The 21283-nt window shown below is 52.1% G+C and overlaps 1 protein-coding gene across 16 annotated transcripts in view; it reads left to right on the forward strand.

Moving 5' to 3' along the window:
* Positions 1-19376, forward strand: part of LOC144943769 (calcium-dependent secretion activator 1-like) — a 366726-nt gene extending 347350 nt beyond the window's left edge. For all 16 annotated transcript variants that reach the window (XM_078871583.1, XM_078871587.1, XM_078871581.1 and 13 more), the window contains 2 exons: positions 8933-9037; positions 9583-19376. In XM_078871583.1, the coding sequence (XP_078727709.1) occupies positions 8933-9037; positions 9583-9765 (288 nt within the window). In that variant the 3' untranslated portion in view covers positions 9766-19376. The remainder of the gene's footprint in view (positions 1-8932; positions 9038-9582) is intronic.
* The last annotated feature ends 1907 nt before the right edge of the window (positions 19377-21283 follow it).

A 21283-nucleotide genomic window follows, 5' to 3' on the forward strand; every position in this document is an offset into this window, starting at 1 on the left:
CCGGCGTTCATAGGTGCTGCTCTCTAAGAACACTTGCCCCGACGGTCTGTTGAGGCTACACGGGAGAAGTGGGTCGTCGTAACGTGTTCCGGTGTTGTTGAACTAAAATGAGGCTCTCTTATCTTCGTGGCTTGGAAGCTCGTTGTTTCCACGTGCCAAGCACAATCGCATGCCGGCTACATTTACATTCGTTGTGAAAAAGAAACACATCCTCAACCAACCCTGCTGTATTCATGTCGTATTTTGGAACGTAAATGACACTTGTGGTACTGGAAAAACTGCAAGACACTCTTGTCCATCACGTGTCCATCATCATCATCATCGTCGCCGCCTGCAATAGCTCACAGTTCAGTGCTTCTCTGGACGTGCTGTCTCCTCTTTCACCCGACGTCTCTAAATACATGTTCGGCGCCCGAGGACGACAGCTTTCGTTTTAATAGCGCCCGCCGAGATAAACGCTCGTGCACATTTTGCTTTTTTTTTCAAGGCCTCGCGGTCCACGCATTGGCGTGACATACGGGCTTTAAACATGCGGGCTTTAAACATGCTCTCAATATGCTGCCTCTGGGTCCTTCATCAGTTTAATTCTGGGCCGAGACTCAGCTTGGCCTCGACTTAAACATCTGCCAAGTCTTTTTCCACTCAACGATCAGACGGGCTGTTGTGAACCAGCCCTTTTCTTCGGCTCTTTGCCGCATCCACCGTAATCCCCCCCCACCACCCCCACCCCCCCCACCCCCACCCCCGTCAGCACCCACCGCCCCCCCACAAACACACCCACCATTCAGAGAGGCCCTATTCAGCCCCGGAATTAAGCCTCCTAGCCGAAGCTTTTATAAACTGCACAGCAAGCCGCGCGATGTAGCTTTCACGCCCTTCTCCCCCCCCCCCCATCATCCTCCTCCTGCTCCTCCGAGCCTGCCTCCCACACGGCTGGACGCGTCTCGGGCTTTGCCCCCCCCCCCAACCAACCCTCTCCGCTCGCTCGCTCGCTCGCCCGTGCGTGCGTGCGCTCTACCCTCCTAATTGTTTCGTCCGGGGCTGATTGGTTAATTTCCCACCTCTCGTGCGTAATCCCCCTGCTTAACCAGCCCCCCCCCCACTCCGGCATTGTAATTACAGAGCGGGGGGGGTGGGCGCTTCCCCGGCCAGCGGCGCCCTCGCCGCCCTCTCGCTCCGCCGCCGCCGCCGGCCTCGGCATTGTCGCTGCTGCTGCTGCTGCCCGCGCCTCATTAGTGGCGAGCGCGCGGTGGTGGCGGCGGCGGTGTCGGCGTGTTCGGGGCTGGTCGTGGCAGCAGCTGCCGCCCCGGCCAATTTTTTCCCATTAATTTCGCCTTCCCCCCCCACCCCCCCACCCCCCACCCGCGTCGCCTCCACCACCCCCACCACCGCTCCCTCCCTATCCACGTCTCTCTCTTTTTTTGTATGTCGCCCACCCTCTTTTTGTTTTCCTTTCATTCGCAGCGAGGGCTCGAATTCCCGCAACCGGAACGCGTTTGTCCCAGCGATGCGTGGAAGTGACCAGCCTAATGTGAATTCGTCTGCTCGTTTTTCGCTTGCGCGAGGGTGAGAGAGAGAGCGGGGGGGGAGGGCGGAGAAGAGAGTCGATGATTGTTGAGCACGGCGATTGAAGGGGAGGAGACCGTACCCACGGGATTGCTTATCAAATCAACACACCTCTATAATTAGCATTGTTTAAAGCCATTACTCGTGCGCGGCGAAGCAGGCCTGAGATGTCACGGCGCAGAACGTGCACCGCAAAGCCCCCACTGACGTTTTCCCACAAGTCATTTATCCCACGCGGAAAATTTTGCTTCTTTTCAGCGACGTTTTTTTTTATTCCCAGATGGCGATCATTTACACGTTCGTAGGGGATGTGCCTTTTGAGTGTAATCGCTCGAGGACGGTTGATTGTGCTGGAAGATAAATACGAGGCTTTGGCTCGTTTGAGATTAAACGCAAATGGGTTATTCATTTTGCCCGCGCGCAGACGTGCGTCTCGAAAGCACTTGGGGTGCGCGGCGCGCCAGCGGATGGAAGTAACGGCGAGTGCGTTGCTGTTCGCGTTTGGCGCGGCGTCTAAATGGCGCCAGAGCACGTGAGGTTGCGCAGGCGCTGTTAACAAAATCGTCGATCGCACTGCGGCCTTCAGAAGTGTAAGAAGACGAAGTAAAGAAACGCACGGCAGGCGAAGGAGCGTGGCCGGCGGCGTGGCCACGCACTCCGTGGTGCTCTCCTTTCAAGACCCCCCCCCCGGCGTTGTCTGACACGGGGTAGATGGCGAGCGAGTGCGACTCGTTTCATCCGGGATGGGATAGAACGCTGACATTTCTGCTCTTGGAGAGGTTCTGCTCATTAAGGGAAGAACGTGGAAATCCAAGCACTCGGGCGGGGGTGAAACGGTATTGTCTATTTTTTTAACTTAGCCAAACGAAAGTTGGCACCTGTAGGTTTTGAAGAGAGCTGAATCCAGACACGATATCGGGCTTTCATTCGCCTTTCGTTTGTAGGTACTTTGGGCTCCGTTTTGACGAGTGTGCTGCTAAAGCCCATAGAAAGCAGGCGATGCTTCCCTACTGGTTACTGTGACAATAAATAACTGGGAATGAAATGGTTTTGTAATTGATAATTGGTTTTGTCTTTGAGTTGTGCGCCTTTTGGCGTCATCTGGTCCAACCCATGTGAGACTAGGCTCTAAGGAAAGCTGTCTCGGGTGTGGACCAATCAACTTCAAGGACAGTGCACATTATCAGAGTTATGTTTTTTGTTTGCATTATGACTGCAGGTATTGTGGTCTATGCAAACATGACTCCTTGTAAAAAGGTGTCAGTTTTGTTGCCAGATAGAAGGGTAAAAAACCAATTATCATATTTTTACTGGCAAATGAGGTTCCCATAGTGTAGATGCTTGCCCCGAGCTCTCATACTCTGATGGTGCATTATCTTTGAGTTGTGCGCCTTTTGGCGTCATCTGGTCCAACCCATGTGAGACTAGGCTCTAAGGAAAGCTGTCTCGGGTGTGGACCAATCAACTTCAAGGACAGTGCACATTATCAGAGTTATGTTTTTTTGTTTGCATTATGACTGCAGGTATTGTGGTCTATGCAAACATGACTCCTTGTAAAAAGGTGTCAGTTTTGTTGCCAGATAGAAGGGTAAAAAAACAATTATCATATTTTTACTGGCAAATGAGGTTCCCATAGTGGTTTTGTAATTGTTATATTAAACACGTAAATATCCTGTTGAGTTTGAAGTCACCGCGAGGTAAGAAGAGACCAATGTTTTGGGTGATTGGCCTAATCAAGACGTTCCCTTCCTCTCGCTGACATTAAAACCCCTATTATGTATGAAACCTACACTTATAAAATGCATTTTTATAAAAATTACAATTTATTAAAATATATGTGCAATTATTTAATTATCTATATAGGCTGTTAACAATTCCCCATCGAGGCACTGACTGCACCATTGTGTCGGAATGCCAGGTGCTGTAGGCACAAGGTGACAGATTGCCTGGTAATGCCAGGTGCTATAGGCTTGGGCAGCAAGGTGGCCAGGTAGTGGGGCAGATAATTAAAAAAAAATTTCACGGGAATGGTTTGCATTGTGATACAAGCGTGAAACTTGCTAGAGTTGTTCACAGTGGTGCATCTTTTTGTTCCATGTAAAAAGTTAACCACCGAAAAATCAATGATGGCCACAATTTTTCCAAGATGACCATTTTTGGTGGCGGCCATCTTTGATTTTGACGGCCATCTTGAGGTAGCTATCACAATGTGTCTTATCAAGTAACCCGAGGAGATCATACGTGCCAAATGTTCTTCTTGCACCACCGATTGAACGATTGTTCACGTTATCTGCTGCACGAATGAGATAGCACCACAGCAGTGGAATTAATGTATCCGTGCAGACATTTTAAGTGTCTTCCCCTGGTTATGCGTTGGTTTTCTCCAGTTCATCTGCTTTTTTCCCACAAGCCAAAACACTCCTCACCGGGATTGGTCAAACGCCGCGGTGAAAAATAGTCTCGAGACTCGCTGAGGCTTTTTGTGGCTAAATAAAGGAACGTAATTATATTTTTCTTTTTTGTCTGAGAGATGGCACATACAATGAGCACTTTGTGGAATTCAAAGTCATCGTCCTTCCTGCAAATCAAATACACACCCAGCGTGTAAGTATCAAGGCCAGTTCACAAAAGGTTTCTCAAACTCGCATACAAAAGGAAGACGAAAAAGAAATCTGGTGCGATATCTCCGCACCAGATATTTCAGGTTTCACAGATTTTGAGCCTCTGTTATTCGGTATGGAACAGTTCAATTATTGAAATCCAATTCTTATGCTCACGATATGTCATATGATGCGCCTGGGAATAGATTACTTACGATCCATGCAGGCATACTCGAGTCCGATTTGCTGACATTACATTTAGTAGAATGGCGTCCATAAGGTCGTGCAGGGAAAGAGATGGAGCGGCTAAGTCGGCTCGTGTGCGGGAGTCACCGCTACGCAGGATCACGGGATGTGTCTTTGGGAGGAGGTCTTCATCCAGCAGTGGATTTACCGTGGCCAATGATGACATTTAGGATACAATGGGGCAAGCATCTGTACAAACGAGGCGAAAATACTAGGCAAAAAATGTACTTATATATTTAAAAAGTCAAATCAGGATCGTCAATCTGCAATCCGTGGAGTCTTGACCGGGGTGTGCTGTGAGGACCGTGTACACTACGAGCAGCGATGTCGATCCAAAGAGAACAATTCTGAAGCAGACTTCTCATTGGCCTCCCCCTCGCCCCCCGCCCACCTGAACAAGACACATTCTGGCTGAAGGACAATCACACTGTGCACGGCTTTCCATTGCTCCTGGCGATTACAGTTACCTCGCACGAGCACGGCGGACACTTGGCAGTTCTGCGAAGTGCTGGAGGCAAAGCCCGGTTGTGTTGCGGAGGGCACAGCCAGAGACACTTGCTGTGCGACTCCTCCCCAGAGCAGGCCGCCCACGTGCTTATCGTCGCTGCCGCCACCGCCGCTGTTGCTCACATTGACGTCTGCTTCACTGCTCACCTTGCAGGGGCCGCGCGCGTGTGCCGTGCTGTACGTATGTACGTACATTGGACTTGTTTCGCGCCGTACGTAGTCAACCGTACTAATCGGAGTTGGGGGGGGGGAGAGCAACAAACTAAACACAGAAACACAGTTCTGATGAAATTAGTTTTCAATGTAGATTTAGAAGTGCATAGCTCCAGTGGCTTTCCAATATCGGAAGGAAGAGCATTCCAGACGGCCGCAGAAGTGCATTTGAAAGCGCGCGATGCAATGTTCGATGGCTAACCAAAAGCCGCTGCGAGGATGACCGGAGTTTGCACGCTGGCTTATGCTCCTTGACGACATTAGCAAGGTATCGTGGTTCATTTGTGGCAAGCACTTTGTGCGTAATGAGCGGGACCCGATGATGTATTCGTTCGGCAACCGGAAGCCAATGCAGCTGGGCGAGCTCTGGACGCACGTGGTCGGATCTCGCAGGATCCGTCACGACACGTGCCACATAATGTCGCACCCACTGCACAAGCCGGGACGTGTTTGGGAATGCTGGTAGAGTGCTGTGAACCCGATGACCCGTGTCCGATGCCCTTTGATGGAGAGTGACATCTCACCTGGTCCGGGGCCTCCTACCATTTCCCAGCCGTGACGAGGCCTTCATCCATGAAAGGACTGAACAAAGGGTTGTAAATTAGAACTTAACTTATCGGGAGTAGTGGTCATGCGTCATGGCACAGGAATTAAAGTCATTGTGCAGAAAGCAAAAGCAGTTATATAATTAACAATTAAATTACAACAGAAACATTTTGGAGTAGGCTCACGCTTGGGTAACGTTCGTAATCCCTTCTCAAAATATTGTACTGCCCATGATGAGAGATAACACGGTGCGGTGTACATGAAATTTGGGCGGTCAGAAATATAATTGCGTGTGTGTGTGTTCGTATGTGTATTTGGTTCATCACATTGGTTCAGCAGATTGCATAAATTCTTGAGCTCACGACGCATGCATCGATTTGCTTGAATCGATTTCTTTGAACTCGTGTGCATCATTGTGGGTCTGCGCGGCCCTTCTATAAATCGCAAGGAGAGGGTGAAGCATTCCATCGCCAATGTCAATATATTTACGCGCGTACATTTATGCGCGTATTCGCATTTGGCTACGTTCACATTTTCACTCGTAAAGGAAAAATCTGGATGAAAACAATCGCCGTTTCACAGAGGAAATACCACGAATTATGTATGAATTACTTATACGGATGTAAGGCGATGCCATTTGTGGTGATGGCTTAGAGTCTCGTGAATAGGGCAGGGAGGGGGTTGGAGAAACTAGAGCCAGGTGCCGTGGGTAGCTGGCGGGGTGGTTTTTATTTTTTGGCCTCAAGAGGAGCGACATTCCCACCGAGCTGTGGAGAGTTAGACCTCTGCCCGATCAGCGCGATGCAGATTCACGTGCTTCCAGCAGCAAAACAAAACACGCACACACATCCACGCCTTCACAACGACACCACTTTTGACCTTAAACGAAGTATTGCATCAGCGTTGGGGCCAAGTGTGCGGACGCCCCGCTGCGTCGGCTGGGTACCATTTGCGTCGGGGGGGAGGGAGGAGAGAAGAGCGAGATATTAAAAATAAAAATATAAACCGCGGGAACACAACCGTACCCGCCGTCGTCCCTCGAGCGGCGCGTTATGTCGCGTGGGGCGGAAGGTGGCGGTTGTTGCCGCTCACCGCCGGTGGGGCTCTCCCATTCCCCACCTTGCACGCCGAGCCACGGAGCGTCGTGGCGACGGTGGTGACGCCGGTGGTGGCGGCTGCCGTTGTTGTGGCGTGCGAGCGCGCGGAGCGGAGCGGCAGCTGCGGGCTCAGCGGGAGGCTTTCGCGCGGCGCAGCGGCACAGCTGGGCCGCCAATATGTCGACGGCACCGGCAGCCGCCGAGCCTCTTTAACCCCGAGGAGGGAGAGGCGCCTCGCGACGCCAACCTCCCCCCCCCCCCCCCGTTACCCTCCTCCTCCTCGTGTCGCCGTCACGGCCCCAGGGAGCGCGCGGCGAGCTCCCGCCTCGTGCTCCTGGCGCTCTCCCCGCCGCCGCCGCTCGCTACGACCGCCTTGCGCGGCCGTGCGAGACTCTCGGCGCGCAGCACCGGCCGTGCCGCTGTGCGGGGATTGTGCGTGTGCGGCGGATACCGCCGCCGTGTTCCGAGCGAGCGAGGATTGTGCGTGGTGCTACCGCTGTGTCGTAGCGATTGCACGGCGGCAGTGCTCGTCGCAACGGTGCCCAGGAAAATGCGCAAGCAATGGGGAAAAATAAGTTTGTGGGGTTGCGTTGGATTTTGGGGATTCGTTAATGTTTTTTTTAAGTGGTAATAACGTGAATGTTTATTTTTTTTGCTGAAGTGGATTTTTGTTGTTATCATAATTTGTGGTGGGAAATTTGTAACATTTTCACGAAGTGGTGATGTAAGCAAGTGGCTGTAACAAAAAAAAATCTACCGAAAATTTACGTTATTTTAATTAGATATAATAACAACGATTTGCTATCAACAACATATTGTAATAATGATCCATTTTTATTACTTCTGTTTTTTTCACAAGTATTGTAATTTCATTTACAGTATTACCAAATTCCAGTGTAACATCATTATTTTAGGTCTGTCTCTTCAGGATGTGAATAAATTAATGACTCTAATTAAAACCGACGTAAAACACATTACATGATATATTAGTAATGACATTCTTGACATTGTTGCTATCATGTAACACGCCCTACATAACACATGGCTCACGTCGAATTATCGTCTATCATTAAAGCCTCATCATTGGACGGTCCTTTGAACTCCATGTAGATGATTTCGGAAACATTTATAATATTTATCTATTTAAGGTGAACCGCTAAGCCAAAAACACCTCGAACCTTGAGTGATTTTCAACAGCCCATTTACTAAACCCCGTTGAAACAGGAAGCCTGGGAGGAGATGTGTGGCGAACGCCTTCGGATTCTCGCATCTCGCTAGGATGCGCGACGCGGCCACGCTGTCACTCGGAGGGCGCGGGGGGCCATGAGACTCGTGCGGTGAACATCGGCACGCTGCTAACCACCAAGCACGCTGCTAACCACCAAGCACGCTGCTAACCACCAAGCGCACGTGCCCACGAGCGCTCGTAGACTCTGGAACCAACTCAAACCGCTGCCTCGTTACCGTCACGGAATTGGACTCGCCCACCGATTTAAAATTCTTCGTCTTGTGTATCTCGTCCGGATACTTGAGCGGAATGTATTTCAGGATGCAATGTCGTCGCTGTGTTCGATAACTTCACCTCCATGTTTTTTTACCTCTCCATTCAAAAATTTAAAGTTTACCACTTTGTAGGCTATCGCGACCAATATCATCCATAGCACAGGTTGTTTTGGGTTAAATCACAAAAATGTTCAGTTTTGAGGCATCCATCCGTCACCCTCCGCATCGTTCACCCTGACACCCCCACAGCGCCCTTAATTCAGTGGCTCTCGGCTCATCCCTTGGGCATGAAAGCCACGGCACTGCCTCTGTGTTGCCGTGCCTCCTGCCACATCCCTCCTCCCCACGCCAACCTCACGCTGAAATCGCACGCACGCCCTCGCACGCACGCACTCGCACGCACGCCCTCGCACGCACCCCCTCGCACTCACGCACTCGCACGCACGCCCTCGCCGACGTCTCCACCTGCGCACCCGAGACGTCCCTCGCTCGCCCCGCTGCCACCACCTCCCACCCCACCACCTACACCCTTCCCCTCGCCCACCTCATCACAGCCTTCTCTCCTTTCCCATTCTCTCCCGTGTCTCGTGCTCCACCTCCCGTGTGTCCTCCTCCTGCTCCCGCTCCTCTTCCTCTTCCTCCTCGTCGTGCCAGCAATGGTACACGGCGGCGATGGCCACGACCTGCACGTGGCTCACGGACCGCGTGGATCTGCAGCTGCACGTCTTCCAGCTCAAGACGCTCATCCGCATCGTCAAGGTGATGATGACGACGGCGATGATGACGACGATGATGATAACGACGACGATGGCGGCGATGACGGCGATGACGGCGACAATGACGTCCACGGCGGTGACTGAACGTCGCGGCTAGCAAGTGTGCAGGGGGTGCAGCGGCACCTGAACCCACAGTCGGCTGGGGCTATGAAGAGGGGGGAGGAGGGGACATGGGGCAGGAGGCCAAACTCCCTCTCTTTCCCCAGGACCCTGCTAGGGTGTCCAGAGAGGTGGCGGTGGGTAGAGAACTCGACACGCAACCGGAAGGTTGCGAGTTCAATTTGTAGCGGAGGAGTCGACCTGGCCCATCACGGAAAGTCAAAGGTGGCCCACCCCCCTATGGGCCCACCCCCCCATGGGCCCACCCCCCATGGGCCCCCCCCCCCACCCCCCACGTGTCCACGTCACGGTGCCAGATCTAAGACGGTTTAGTTTGAAACTTGGGGGGGGTGGGGGCCCCGCACGCCTCCCGCCATGGACGGCCGTGACGACGAGTGTCCTCTCTTCTTCTTCCCTTTTCCCTTCCAGAAAATGTTCCGCGACTTCCGGCTGCAGGGCGTGCTGGACGTGACGCTGAACAGCAAGACGTACGAGACGGTGCGCAACCGTCTGATCGTGGAGGAGGCGACGGCGAGCGTCAACGAGGGAGGGGGCCTGGCGGGCGTCACCATGCGCGACAGCGACGAGGAGGGAGAGGAGCACGACCAATAAGCCCCCCACCCCCCCCCCCCCGGTCCAACTTCGCCCGCACTCAAAAACTATAACAACAACAATAAACATAATTTAACAAACGCGCGACAAGACCGGTAATAATTCGGGACGGCGGGGGAGGGGTTGGGACTGTAGCGGGAACCGCTGGCAGATTCACACCGGCAGATTCACACCGGCAGAGCCACACCGGCAGATCCACACCGGCAGATTCACACCGGCAGAGCCACACCGGCAGATTCACACCGGCAGAGCCACACCGGCAGATTCACACCAGCAGAATCACACCGGCAGATTCAGACCGGCAGAATCACACCGGCAGATTCAGACCGGCAGATTCACATCGGCAGAGCCACACCGGCAGATTCACACCGGCAGATTCACACCGGCAGATTCACACCGGCAGATTCACACCGGCAGATTCAGACCGGCAGAATCACACCGGCAGATTCAGACCGGCAGATTCACATCGGCAGAGCCACACCGGCAGATTCACACCGGCAGATTCACACCGGCAGAATCACACCGGCAGATTCACACTGGCAGATTCACACTGGCAGATTCACACCGGCAGATTCACACCGGCAGGGCCTTTTGCAAAAGCAAAGCGCTGGGGGTTTTGGAGAAAGCGAATTGAATTGGGGGGGGGGGGGATGGATGCGCGAGGCTACAGGGGGATCTGGCGGAGTTTGTCCTCCCTGCTGCGGTTCGGCCCACCGGGGGCAACGTGGCCGATGTGGGCGACACCGCGGGCACCCACAACGCGACCGCCCTCCACACCCTTGCAAGCAATGATTAACACGACAGCAACATATACTGTCATACGAAATGTTGCTTTAGTTTTGTTTTAAAACGTGAATTTATTTTCCCATTTTTGTCTACGATGTGTGTTGTTGTGCGGCAAACGAGCGTTCCTACGTCGCATTTAATGGACGCGAGTCTCTCGAAACCGGCAAACGCGGTTGGCATTCTCTGGTGCGGGTTTGGCGTCGGGCTCTGAAAGGGACTCGCGCCGCGGGGATCTCAGATCGGCGAGAGGGAGCGTTCGAGAGGGTTGGAGAGAGGGTTAGGGAGAGGGTTAGAGAGAGAGAGAGAGGGAGTCCAAGCAGTCGACTGGGTTCTGAAATGCTGCACGCTGACTTTGGGAGCACGCGTGCGCCGGGCCGTGCCCCTGCGGGACGCGACATCGCCGCGGCTGTCACGTGCGTGCGTGCGCCGGCCTGAAGAGGAGTTCACTTTGAGCTCGCGAGCGAGCGAGTGGGTGAATCCCTCGTTGTATTCGTTTCGCTTCCTTCCTGAAACTTGACTTATTATTCGTTCTCGGCCTTCTGTGCCACATCCTAGGGTCTCGCCGCTAAACGTTTCACCTTTCAACCTCAGGATGTGATGTTTCCTTTATTGGCTTAACCCGAGCTTTACTCTTTTGAGACTTCTTCTTTATACCTGCAATAAAGTTATCGATCTAAAGAGCCTCTTAAACCATATAATTATATATTGTACTGCATGCATAGAAACGGAAAATACCGATCCCACGGCTGCAGCTTTCGTGTCTCGGGCGCTGTATCTGTCGTGCATGCACCGCCCCACACAGCGACCACGACGAGGACGACGCTTGCGTCCCCATGGAAGCGCCACCCTTCCATGGCGCGGAGTGGCAGCGGCGCGCTGAGCGCAAGCCTCGCTCGGGCAGCCAAGAGGAGGAAGGGGGGTGGGGGGGATCTCGCCACGAACCACTCAGCCTCCGTCTTGTCTTCCCCCCCCACCAATCCCCCCCCCACAACCCCCCCCCACCAATCCCCCCCCACCATTCTCTCCAAATCTTTAGCCTTACGAGTGAACGACCCATACTCACCGACGGGGTGGGGGGAACAAAAGCACGGAACCGGGCACGTCTGGGACTGGGACATCCTCAGACCTTCGTGCGTCGGGGCTGCGAAGTCGCCGCGTCTGCGACCGCCACGTCTCGAGCGATGCTCGTAGGGACGCGCGTGACGCACGCGGCGTGTTAGAGAGACCCTGAGAGTGGCGCGGGCGAACGTGGCAGCCGTCCTTGCGTGGCTGCCTCGGCTGTGTTTGGTCCTGTGGCGAGGTCATGCTGCTGCACGAGCATCTCGTGTTCTCCGCGGAGCTTCCAGCGCATTGTGGGTATTTCCCACGATGCCGTACCACCCACAACGCCTTTTATCTGACCACATCTGTACTCGACGCTGCATCCCAATTAGCACGTTGCTTGTTGTGGGCTGATCAGCCCGTGCATTGGGAGATTTTATTTTTCGTGCGATTAACGGTCGATCGTGTTCTTGATTTCCTTTCAACTGCGTCCGGTTGCTTGCGGCATTGCGAGTTTGCACGGCGCAGGGTGCAGACCTGCAGCAAAGGGCCCTTTGTGCTCCGTCGCTTCTGCCCCCTCCCCTCCACCCAATTCTGTTGCGTCTGCGCTGTTGGTGTCGTCATGGCCCCGAGGCAAAGAAAGATTCCTTCGGGAACTCTCAAAGTCAGCAGTGCACCACCGTGATTGGCTTTGAATCGCAGAGCCGCAGCAGCAGCAGCAGCTGTGATGTTGCCCTCTCTCTCTCAAGCTGAAGGCGTCACAGGAGGAGGGCGAGGGCGCCTCGCTGTTGTGAAAAGGAGAAGCGCCTTGCGGAGAGCAAGCGAACGACGAGACGCGAGTCCCGCGTGCGGTCGTGATGCGGTGAGCATCCAACGGCGCTGGCAACCGGCAGTCCGCGTTCAGTGGGGGGCTGTCCGACGATTCGATCCGAGACCACCACCGTCACTGCACGCGATCGCCTTGGGGGTCTCCGAGCCCCTTGCCGAACGCGCCGTGGTTTAGTTGGCGATCGTGCGGCTGCGATGTTGTCACTTGACCAATGACTCGACACAAAACTCTAAAGCAATATCAACCGAAAACAAACTTGTTTTTCTTATCGTGACATTTGAATTCCGTTTAAACTTTTATTTTTCTCCGAGTGATAGATTGAATTATTTAAATGCTGAAAGGTGTAATGAAGTAACGAGAGTTCATCAGTGCCCAGCTTCTGCAGACTTCCGTTAACAAAACTTCCTATTGAAGTTTTTAAAGATACTGTACATCAATGTGTTAAGTTTTGAAATCATAAGTGGCACCAACAGAACAATAAAACATTTTATTTCATTTCAAACACCGTTTTAAAAGTAAACATAAATTAACAGAAACTTGACCAACCAGGAAGAAAACACCCATCACTGTAAATAAATAACACAACGTGGAATTGGAATACATATGAGAAACAACATCATTATTCAGCTCTGATGAAGACAAGTTTAATACGCGACTGCTAACATCCAGTGCTGCTATGTGAGTCAATCGTGATGAGTCCGGGTGGACGTGAACGATGTTGTAGAGCAAGGGACACCTCGGCTCTGAGCCAGACCTCCATCAGTCGAGGCCACTTGAGGAGTCCCACGACTCGAGCTGCTACTGCTGCTGCTGCTGCGTCTGTTGACGTGGCAAGGGAGTTCTCAATGTTCGACTGAGAGAGGTATCGCTGCACGTGGAGCAGTCTCTTGTTTATTACCGCCAGCAACATTGAGATGACTCACTGTGATTATTCACTCTGATGACTCACCGTGATTATTCACTGGCGATTCACTCTGATGGCTCACTGTGGTGATTCACTGTGATTATTCACTGTGGTGATTCACTCTGATGACTCACTGTGGTGATTCACGGTGGTGATTCATTATGGTGATTCACTGTGATTATTCACTCTGATGACTCACTGTGGTGATTCACTCTGATGGCTCACTGTGATTATTCACGGTGGTGATTCACTATGATTATTCACTGTGGTGATTCACTCTGATGACTCACTGTGGTGATTCACTGTGGTGATTCACATCGCTTCCTTGTCACCTCCCCACACTCCTCCTCCCGGACGATTTGATTCCCTTTCACCACTCGGGGGGGGTGATTCCATGCCAAGTGTGCTCCGGCCTTGTTCTTGCACTGCCTCTCCTCTCGCCTGCCCGTATCTCGTTTGCACTCTCCCCTCCGTCCCGTTAGTATGAAGTGGACCTTTGTGTACAATTTGCGTAAGGCACACGTGCTCGATTCGTGCAAGGCACGGTTCGATGCGTCGCTTGTAAGCATGAGTGACCGCTTGCCAACGCTGCGTTCTACCATTCTGACCCGCTCCTACTGGACATCTGTGAAAAATAATTATCTTGATCGCTCATCGGACTTGTCCGGTGTACATACAGAGAGAGTCTCGACCTGATCACCGATTGCACCATCGGCAATGAGAATCTGCGCTGCTGCCGATGGAACTCGCGACGTTTAGAATCGCTCGTCCCCGTGGCAAACGATCTTCACGAAGCATCTTCGGGAATCGCGACGCACCGTATCAGAGCACCGTTGTGGCGAATCACAAGGCGGTATGGATGAGCCGGGCCCGCGCGTTGTTTCCTGTGGTGTTAAATGAGCATACGGCAGTGCGGGGTTTTCTGTGGCTTTTGGCACCATCGGTTAATCGGTGACCGTGGGGGGCTGTCCGGAGTGGTCGACGAGCAAACCTCCTCCCCGCTCGTGGACCCCCTTCGTTGCTGGCGAATCTCGCAAGCCCGCACCTCCCGATTAGCGCGGTTGGCCACGTACGGTGCGAAAGAAGTTCAAAGTCCTCACAGCCGCTGGGATATTTAAAAAAAAAACACCGCGTGAGTGACCACGACCGTGGGGTGACAGCCCCCCCAAGAATCTTTTGGCAGAAGGGGAAATGTAAACGCGACGACTGTTAGTAGAAATGTTCAATTGAACACACAACATCGACATCGACGTCTCGTGGGCAACACTTGGCGCGCGTGAGTCACCGCTACACTTGCTCGGGCTGTACGGAGACGGCGGCGATGGCGACGATGATGATGTTGATGATGTTGATGATTCGTTCGCCGCGTCGTGGCACCGCTGCCACGCGGACCTGCCAAGCGACAATAGCAAACGCCAGGATGCGGCGCTGGCTCTGGAGTTTGTTTACGTTTTGCGAGGCGCGCATCCCGTCCCGCATGCCGAGTTGTCGGAGCCGCGGCGTCCTCGGACAAACGCCGCTCTTGTGTCACCTGCGTGTCTGTCTGCGCAAACAAATCCAACCGATGGCATTTCGCTTCGGGTTGTGTGCCGCCCGGTTGTCAAGAGGCATTGCGAGTAGCTTCGCTGTTGGACTTCTCTTTAAAGCTTTCGTGACTGCAGGGATTCGTCTTCTTGGTTCTTTCGGTAAAGTCACGTAGAAGGGAAATAATAAAGTAATAAAAATAAAATATAATAAAAAATATATCACGACGTTTCGGCCACAACGCAAGCAGCCGTCCTCAGGTGAAGAACAGGTCTGTCGGAAAGACAGCGTCCGAATGATGCGATAAAGATGCGTCCGAATGACGCTGTCTTTCCGACAGCTCTGTTCTTCACCTGAGGACGGCTGCTTGCGTTGTGGCCGAAACGTCGTGAGAATTTTATGATGTTTTATTTTTCTTATTTTCTTATTTCCCTTCTACGTGACTTCACCGAAAGAACCAAGAAGATGTTGGACTCCTGTTGCATTTCTTCGTGTTCCATTGTTACTTGGTCTTATTATTTCTCACGTCTTTTTTTCCCGGTGTGTTTGAAAGCCGAACCTGTACTTACTTCACAGACCAGTGTACTTGAAACTGAAATGTGTAATATGCTCACACGATTCGTTTGGATAGTTGAACTAAAGCCGTTGATTCGTGTTGGAGGGAAGCGTTGCACCTTTAAAGTGACTTCTACAGTACATCTTTATAGCATCGTGTTGCTTAATTGAGGCCTAGACTACATTATTTCAAGTCTAGCTCATTGGTCTCACTAGGACTTAAATTAAAAATGTTGTTACTTGTTTGTGGAAATGCATGTACCTCCTTTTAATGATTAATGATGACAAACCAATTGTCACATTAATTCCATTTGTGCAAGTACCATTTGTTTGTGCAACCCAACTTCATAGATTCTAATTGTTCCACCAAATGCTACGGTTTACGATTGCGTACACGAGACGTCAACGTAGCCACAAGCAAGATGAACTCTTTCAAGTAACGTGGCATTCCATGAACTAAATTCCAATGATGAAATCAAGATGTGGTGGAGCGGCGGTTATAGTTGATCGTGTTACGAACCCCAGAAACCCGAACTCAATTCAGTGATATCAGAACTGGTCCTAGGTACCCTCTGATCATCAAACCGCATTGAGAGCTTGGAGCAACAGTCTGGAATAGCCACGAGCACAGCAATGGGCCTGGGTAACAAACAACCCTTCTTTGAATGAGTTTGACATCAAATGATGCATTCTAATTAATGTACCGTTCTCACGTTGTGAATCGTGGCAATTTTAAAACATTGTGGTTAAAGCCCAGGAAGGTTATTTCCACTGGATTAAATGTGCGGGGATTAAAGTCTGACTCACGCAGCAACATTACGAACAATTTAGCTGCTCGGAATTACGCGATCGAAGGTCTAGAAAACTACGGCTAAGTAACAGACATTAGCCAACACTGACAACCCGTGTAATTGCACAGCCCTGCAGACGATGCTGGGAGTTGATCAACGCTGAGACAACAGCAATCGAACCCCCGTCTCTTCCAAGTACAATTTGACCGCATGTCAGGTCGCACAGACGCGACTTAATACGCCACCAGCTGCGTGACTCCAGCTCGTGTAAACACAGATCTCTCGCTCTCTGCAATGTGAAGCCGTTCACAGTTCACATCACGCGATGTACGCAAAGTTGCTCGAAATTGCCAAGGCTGATTTGTTTTTAAACATCTGCCCTTTCTTTTCACCGCTGTTTCTCAACTCCAGGCGTCATGCCCCCCCACACAGCACCGTACACGTGTGATTAGCAATCATCAGGGCGCGCAGTGTGCAGCGATTAACTCCTCTGCCAATTGTGCAAATCGTCACGATTCACGACGAGGAATGTGTTTTGTTTTTTGGGTATTTTGTGGGTCTGTCGCTCTGTTTTTGAACGCGTAAACGTAACATCGTGTGCAGATCATTGTCATTGACATATCACTCGGATACAGCTGCATTGCTGCGATGGGCTCTTAGGCGCACACTTAGTAGCGCGTTTTGTCAGCGCAAGAACCGCGCGATCGGAATTCCCACGTGGCATGGCACTCACTTCATGGCACATTCGTTTCTGGACTGAAATGTTCGTAAATTTTGGAGCAAATCAAAGACAACACTGCATCAAACAGAATCATTGTTTTTCATGATTAATAATGATGTTTAAGCCCACGATGCACGCATCGCTCGAAGCGCGTAAGAAAGTGACTCGTTTGTGAAGTGGGTCCACACGATCCATTCAAGCACCAGAGGCGTTAGCACGAAACACATGGCCACGTGTACTCCGCATACGAAACACATGGCCGCGTGTACTCCGCATACGAAACACATGGTCACGTGTACTACGCACACGAAACACATGGCCACGTGTACTCCGCATACGAAACACATGGTCACGTGTACTCCGCACACGAAACACATGGTCACGTGTACTCCGCACACGCTCGTTCCTAGAACTTCGGTTACTACACGTGAATGTACCAAAAAAACAAGATTATTGCATCTAATTGTGGCGCTGAATTTCAAACATTTATCGAATCACAACGCTCGCTTTCTGTAAATCATTTTTTTAATCACTTATCATACAAAAGAGGGTGTACGCTGGAAACAAACGGAGTCACCGCAGTAAGTTAGATACACTGTTCTTAAGCATCACACGTTTGAGTTTCCCTGCCAGTAGAAACACAACCGAATGTACACTCGAAACGAATTGTAAATGTCACCACAGTTTGATAAGAAGGGGAATGAATACGGTATAGAGGTTTAGGGTTCTCTCTTGGGACCCCTGGCGTCATTCAATGGGTTCATCACGGAAGACGACTTTACCAGCACGACTTTGAACTTCAGTTTTTTCCGAGAAAGTTTATTTTCAGTTCTGTAAACCAATGTGATACTGATAGTAATGTTTGATTGTTAACATTTATTAATTTGCTGTCGCTGTATCGTGGTGCTGTGTTTCTCATCAAGTCTCCTGTTCCCGCTATGAGCATTTCCAGCTGTGTGCACTTAATGGCATGGCAAGTGAACTCGACCGGACCGTACCACTAACTCGTAATGTACAGGGCAAACATACGAACCCGCGGAAGCACAATCTTTATGTTAATTGCCATTGGTGTTCAAGTATGACGTTATCAGTTATAAATGTATTTCTGAGAGACAAAGACGGTAAATATAAGGCCTGTGTTTCTACATAAATCGCCGTTTTAACATATTTAATCAACCACTTTGAACACATTATTTTTCGGCGAGCATCTAGGAGGACACCTGTGGGTTTGTTTTGCAACGTGGTTCTCATCGCAGTCGCTTCAGCAGCAGAATGATCATACTCGGGGCTGTGCTGCGGCTCCCCCAGCTGCGTAGGGGCAGCTGCCACTAGCGGCGAGGGGTGCCCTTGGCTAGGGCAGCAGCAGGTCGCTGGAATGGTTGAGAAGCTAAGGCCCCTCTGATCTGCCGAGACATTTAATCAGTGCCCTATAAATACAACATCCCTTATACTGTGATGCACGTTACCCAAAAAATAACCTATGACATTTCTCAAAACAACGTTTCACAACATTAGTATGCATTCAATGTGCTACTCTGATGCTCTACGATGCTTATATCACAAATATTACCTTGAAAACGGTCCTGATGACAAGGTCTGTGCTACCCAATAATTCATGAAGCTAAGCAGTGTCAGTGTTTTCAAGGGCATTACTCAATCGCTGAAACCGGTGAAGGCGCAGACCTGAGATTGCTCTCTCGTGCCACCGCTGACGCCGAGGCCTCCAGCAGGGGGCGCTCTAGAGGGCCCCGCGGAGGGAACGACTCACGGAGCAAAGCTCCTCGCTGCCGACTTCATCAACGCGAATTGACGCAGCCGCGCGCGGCGCAAGCGCGGCTCATCCGAGGTCGGACCGCGCGTCTGGGCACCCCCCCCTCTCTCTCTCGAGCCCCCTCTCCCTCTCGAGCCCCCCCCCCCCCCCCGCGGACGACTGCGGGCGCCTCCACTTCACCAGCCGGAGCTGCCCCGCAGTCGCCCGCGGCCACCCCTCGACAGGAATTCGCTGGACGCGGAGGGCCCAGACGGGGCATTGCTCGCAGCTGGGCGGAGTTGAACCTCCTCCATCCAGGAGGCCGCTGGGCTGTGCAGATTTCGCTTCGCCCTGGCTGACGATTCCCCCCACCCCACTTGCTTTGCCTGCCGTCTTCATTTGCAACGGAGCCTCGATTTTCTTGTTTCGCCACAAGCGGCATGCATTTAACCCTGGCCACGGCGCTTTGTTCAATCCTGTTTCACAAGGTGTGTGTGTGTGCGTGTCTGTTCTCCGTGTGGGCTGAGGTATGTCATGTTAATAATAATAATAACAACAATAACCCCCGTGCTTGTACTTTAGAGAGTAGGAGGACGGCTAGCTACCGGTATATTTTGACAGCTTCTATATTGTGCCATTGGTCGTGATGTATGTAAATAATGGCATTAAGGCTTGTGTTGATTTTAATAAAGATTACTAGCTGAACTCAAGCTGGGCTCTGCTTGCGACTGTCGTCACAAGTCAAGGCGCTCTGTGGATGTTGTTTGTGTCGCGACAAGGCGAGGGATGATCAAGGCCCGGCACACTGAACTTGCAGTCCAGAGGTCACCGCTTCGATCTCCTGGTGCGGCGGTTGTCGCGACGGTGGTCACGCAAGTGTCGTGCGGTGGCCGCCACTTCTGCTGTCGACCGGCGCTGCGGGATGATTTGGTTCACCGCAGTCGATGAAGCCGGCTGCGTGTGGCGGGGTAAAGTGTGGGTAATTCCAATAGCTTACAAATCGTCTGGCCTGCGTTGAATGGTAGTGTTGTATATAGTACATACATGTTGTATTTATTATTTATACAACAGTGGCGTGCGCTAGCAATTGCAGGGCTGCGCCTTTACAACGGGTGAACTGGGCCTGGCGTGGTGAAGTGTGGATCAAACAACCCCCATGTCTGAAGATGGGCACGGGGAAGCCTTCATCCAGCAGTGGATTAACAGAGGGCGGTACACTTCACACCGGGACTGATCGTATTCCGAACGTGGTCAATTGCACCCTTCCCGTGTCGGAGTCTCCGCTGTAGATCCGTGACGTTCAGCAGACAGCTTCGTCTCGAAACCAAAGAGTCGCCCTCTGACTCCACCACGTGGTCTCAAGCGGGGGGTGACGTCATGGTCTCAACCCGGTAACCAACGACCTAAAAGTACGGACACAAGTCGTATTAAATTGGCTGTTCGCTTAGTTTGGCAAAACAAACCCAAACAAGCCACCTATTTTGATATGTCAGTCTTTCGATTTGATTATCATGTGACGGAGACTCTTTGCCGGGAATGTTCAAGGTGTGCCCCGAGTGTCAAACAACGAGCCCGAGTTGGCGTCACCTCGGACGTAGTTCTGTAACGTCGCCTTCTTCCGTGAGGTGACCATTCTCTGGGAACAGCGATGATGATGCGTCGCTCACTGCAAATTTTAAAACGCTTCGTCTCGCGAGCAGCAGCAGCAGGATGGAGACGCACTTGGCGGGGTGGGAAATCAAATCGTCGTTAACGCTGCTGACCGCACGGCGTGACTCGAGAGAGGCCCCAGTAAGAGGCCCTGTGACGTCAGTTGCAACGTCGACTCTCCGCGTGGCGCGAGGCGGAATCCCACAACTCGCCCTCGACACTTAGGAAGCGTTGCTGCTCCGCGTGATTGCGGTGGTCCAGGTGCAGCAGCAGGGAAGAGACATTCGGCATCGCTGCTGGCGGGAGGACATCCACTCGAGGGAGCAGTGGAGGGCGATGCTGACCCTCCCCTGTTGAAGCGGCGGCTCGCTCACCCATTGCGAAGTCGCTCACACAGCGCCCTTAGTCACCCATGGACGAGGGACGCCACGTCTCACTTGTGGTCTCTCTCTCTGTCACGGCCTGCTCGATCAAAGCAGATTCAATCCCTTTAAATTGAACCTGTTTATTCAAAAGCTCACACCTGCGATGCCCAGCAGGCTATTTACAACGACACATTTCTCACGGGGGTTTTTTTCGTTCGCTCCATGTTGTTTTGTGACAGCTGTTTGACGTCATCCAGTTCACGCTTCCACGGCGGCGCGTGTTGTTCAGGGGCTTACGTAACGACAGTTTCGCACCACGCGCTTCGTGAACCCACGTGCCTTCGGAACACGTGGCCCCTACGAGGCAGCATCTTGAACAAAGTCACGTCTCGACATGGAGAGAGGCCTTCACGCCTCTGAATCATCTGGCACCGCGCGTACATTGGGGAGATCCTGCGGCTGCTGCTGCTGCTGCGGCTGCAGCTACTGCTGCGGCTGCTGCTATTTCTGCGGAGCCCTGCACCTTCCATCAGGAACTCGGAGGTCGGCGGACTTGGGTCTCCTCTGCATCCCCAGAACGGAGCTCACGTCCATAGGCAGCG

This window comes from Lampetra fluviatilis, chromosome 32, assembly GCF_964198595.1.
Source record: "Lampetra fluviatilis chromosome 32, kcLamFluv1.1, whole genome shotgun sequence".
Taxonomy (NCBI): Eukaryota; Metazoa; Chordata; class Hyperoartia; order Petromyzontiformes; family Petromyzontidae; genus Lampetra; species Lampetra fluviatilis.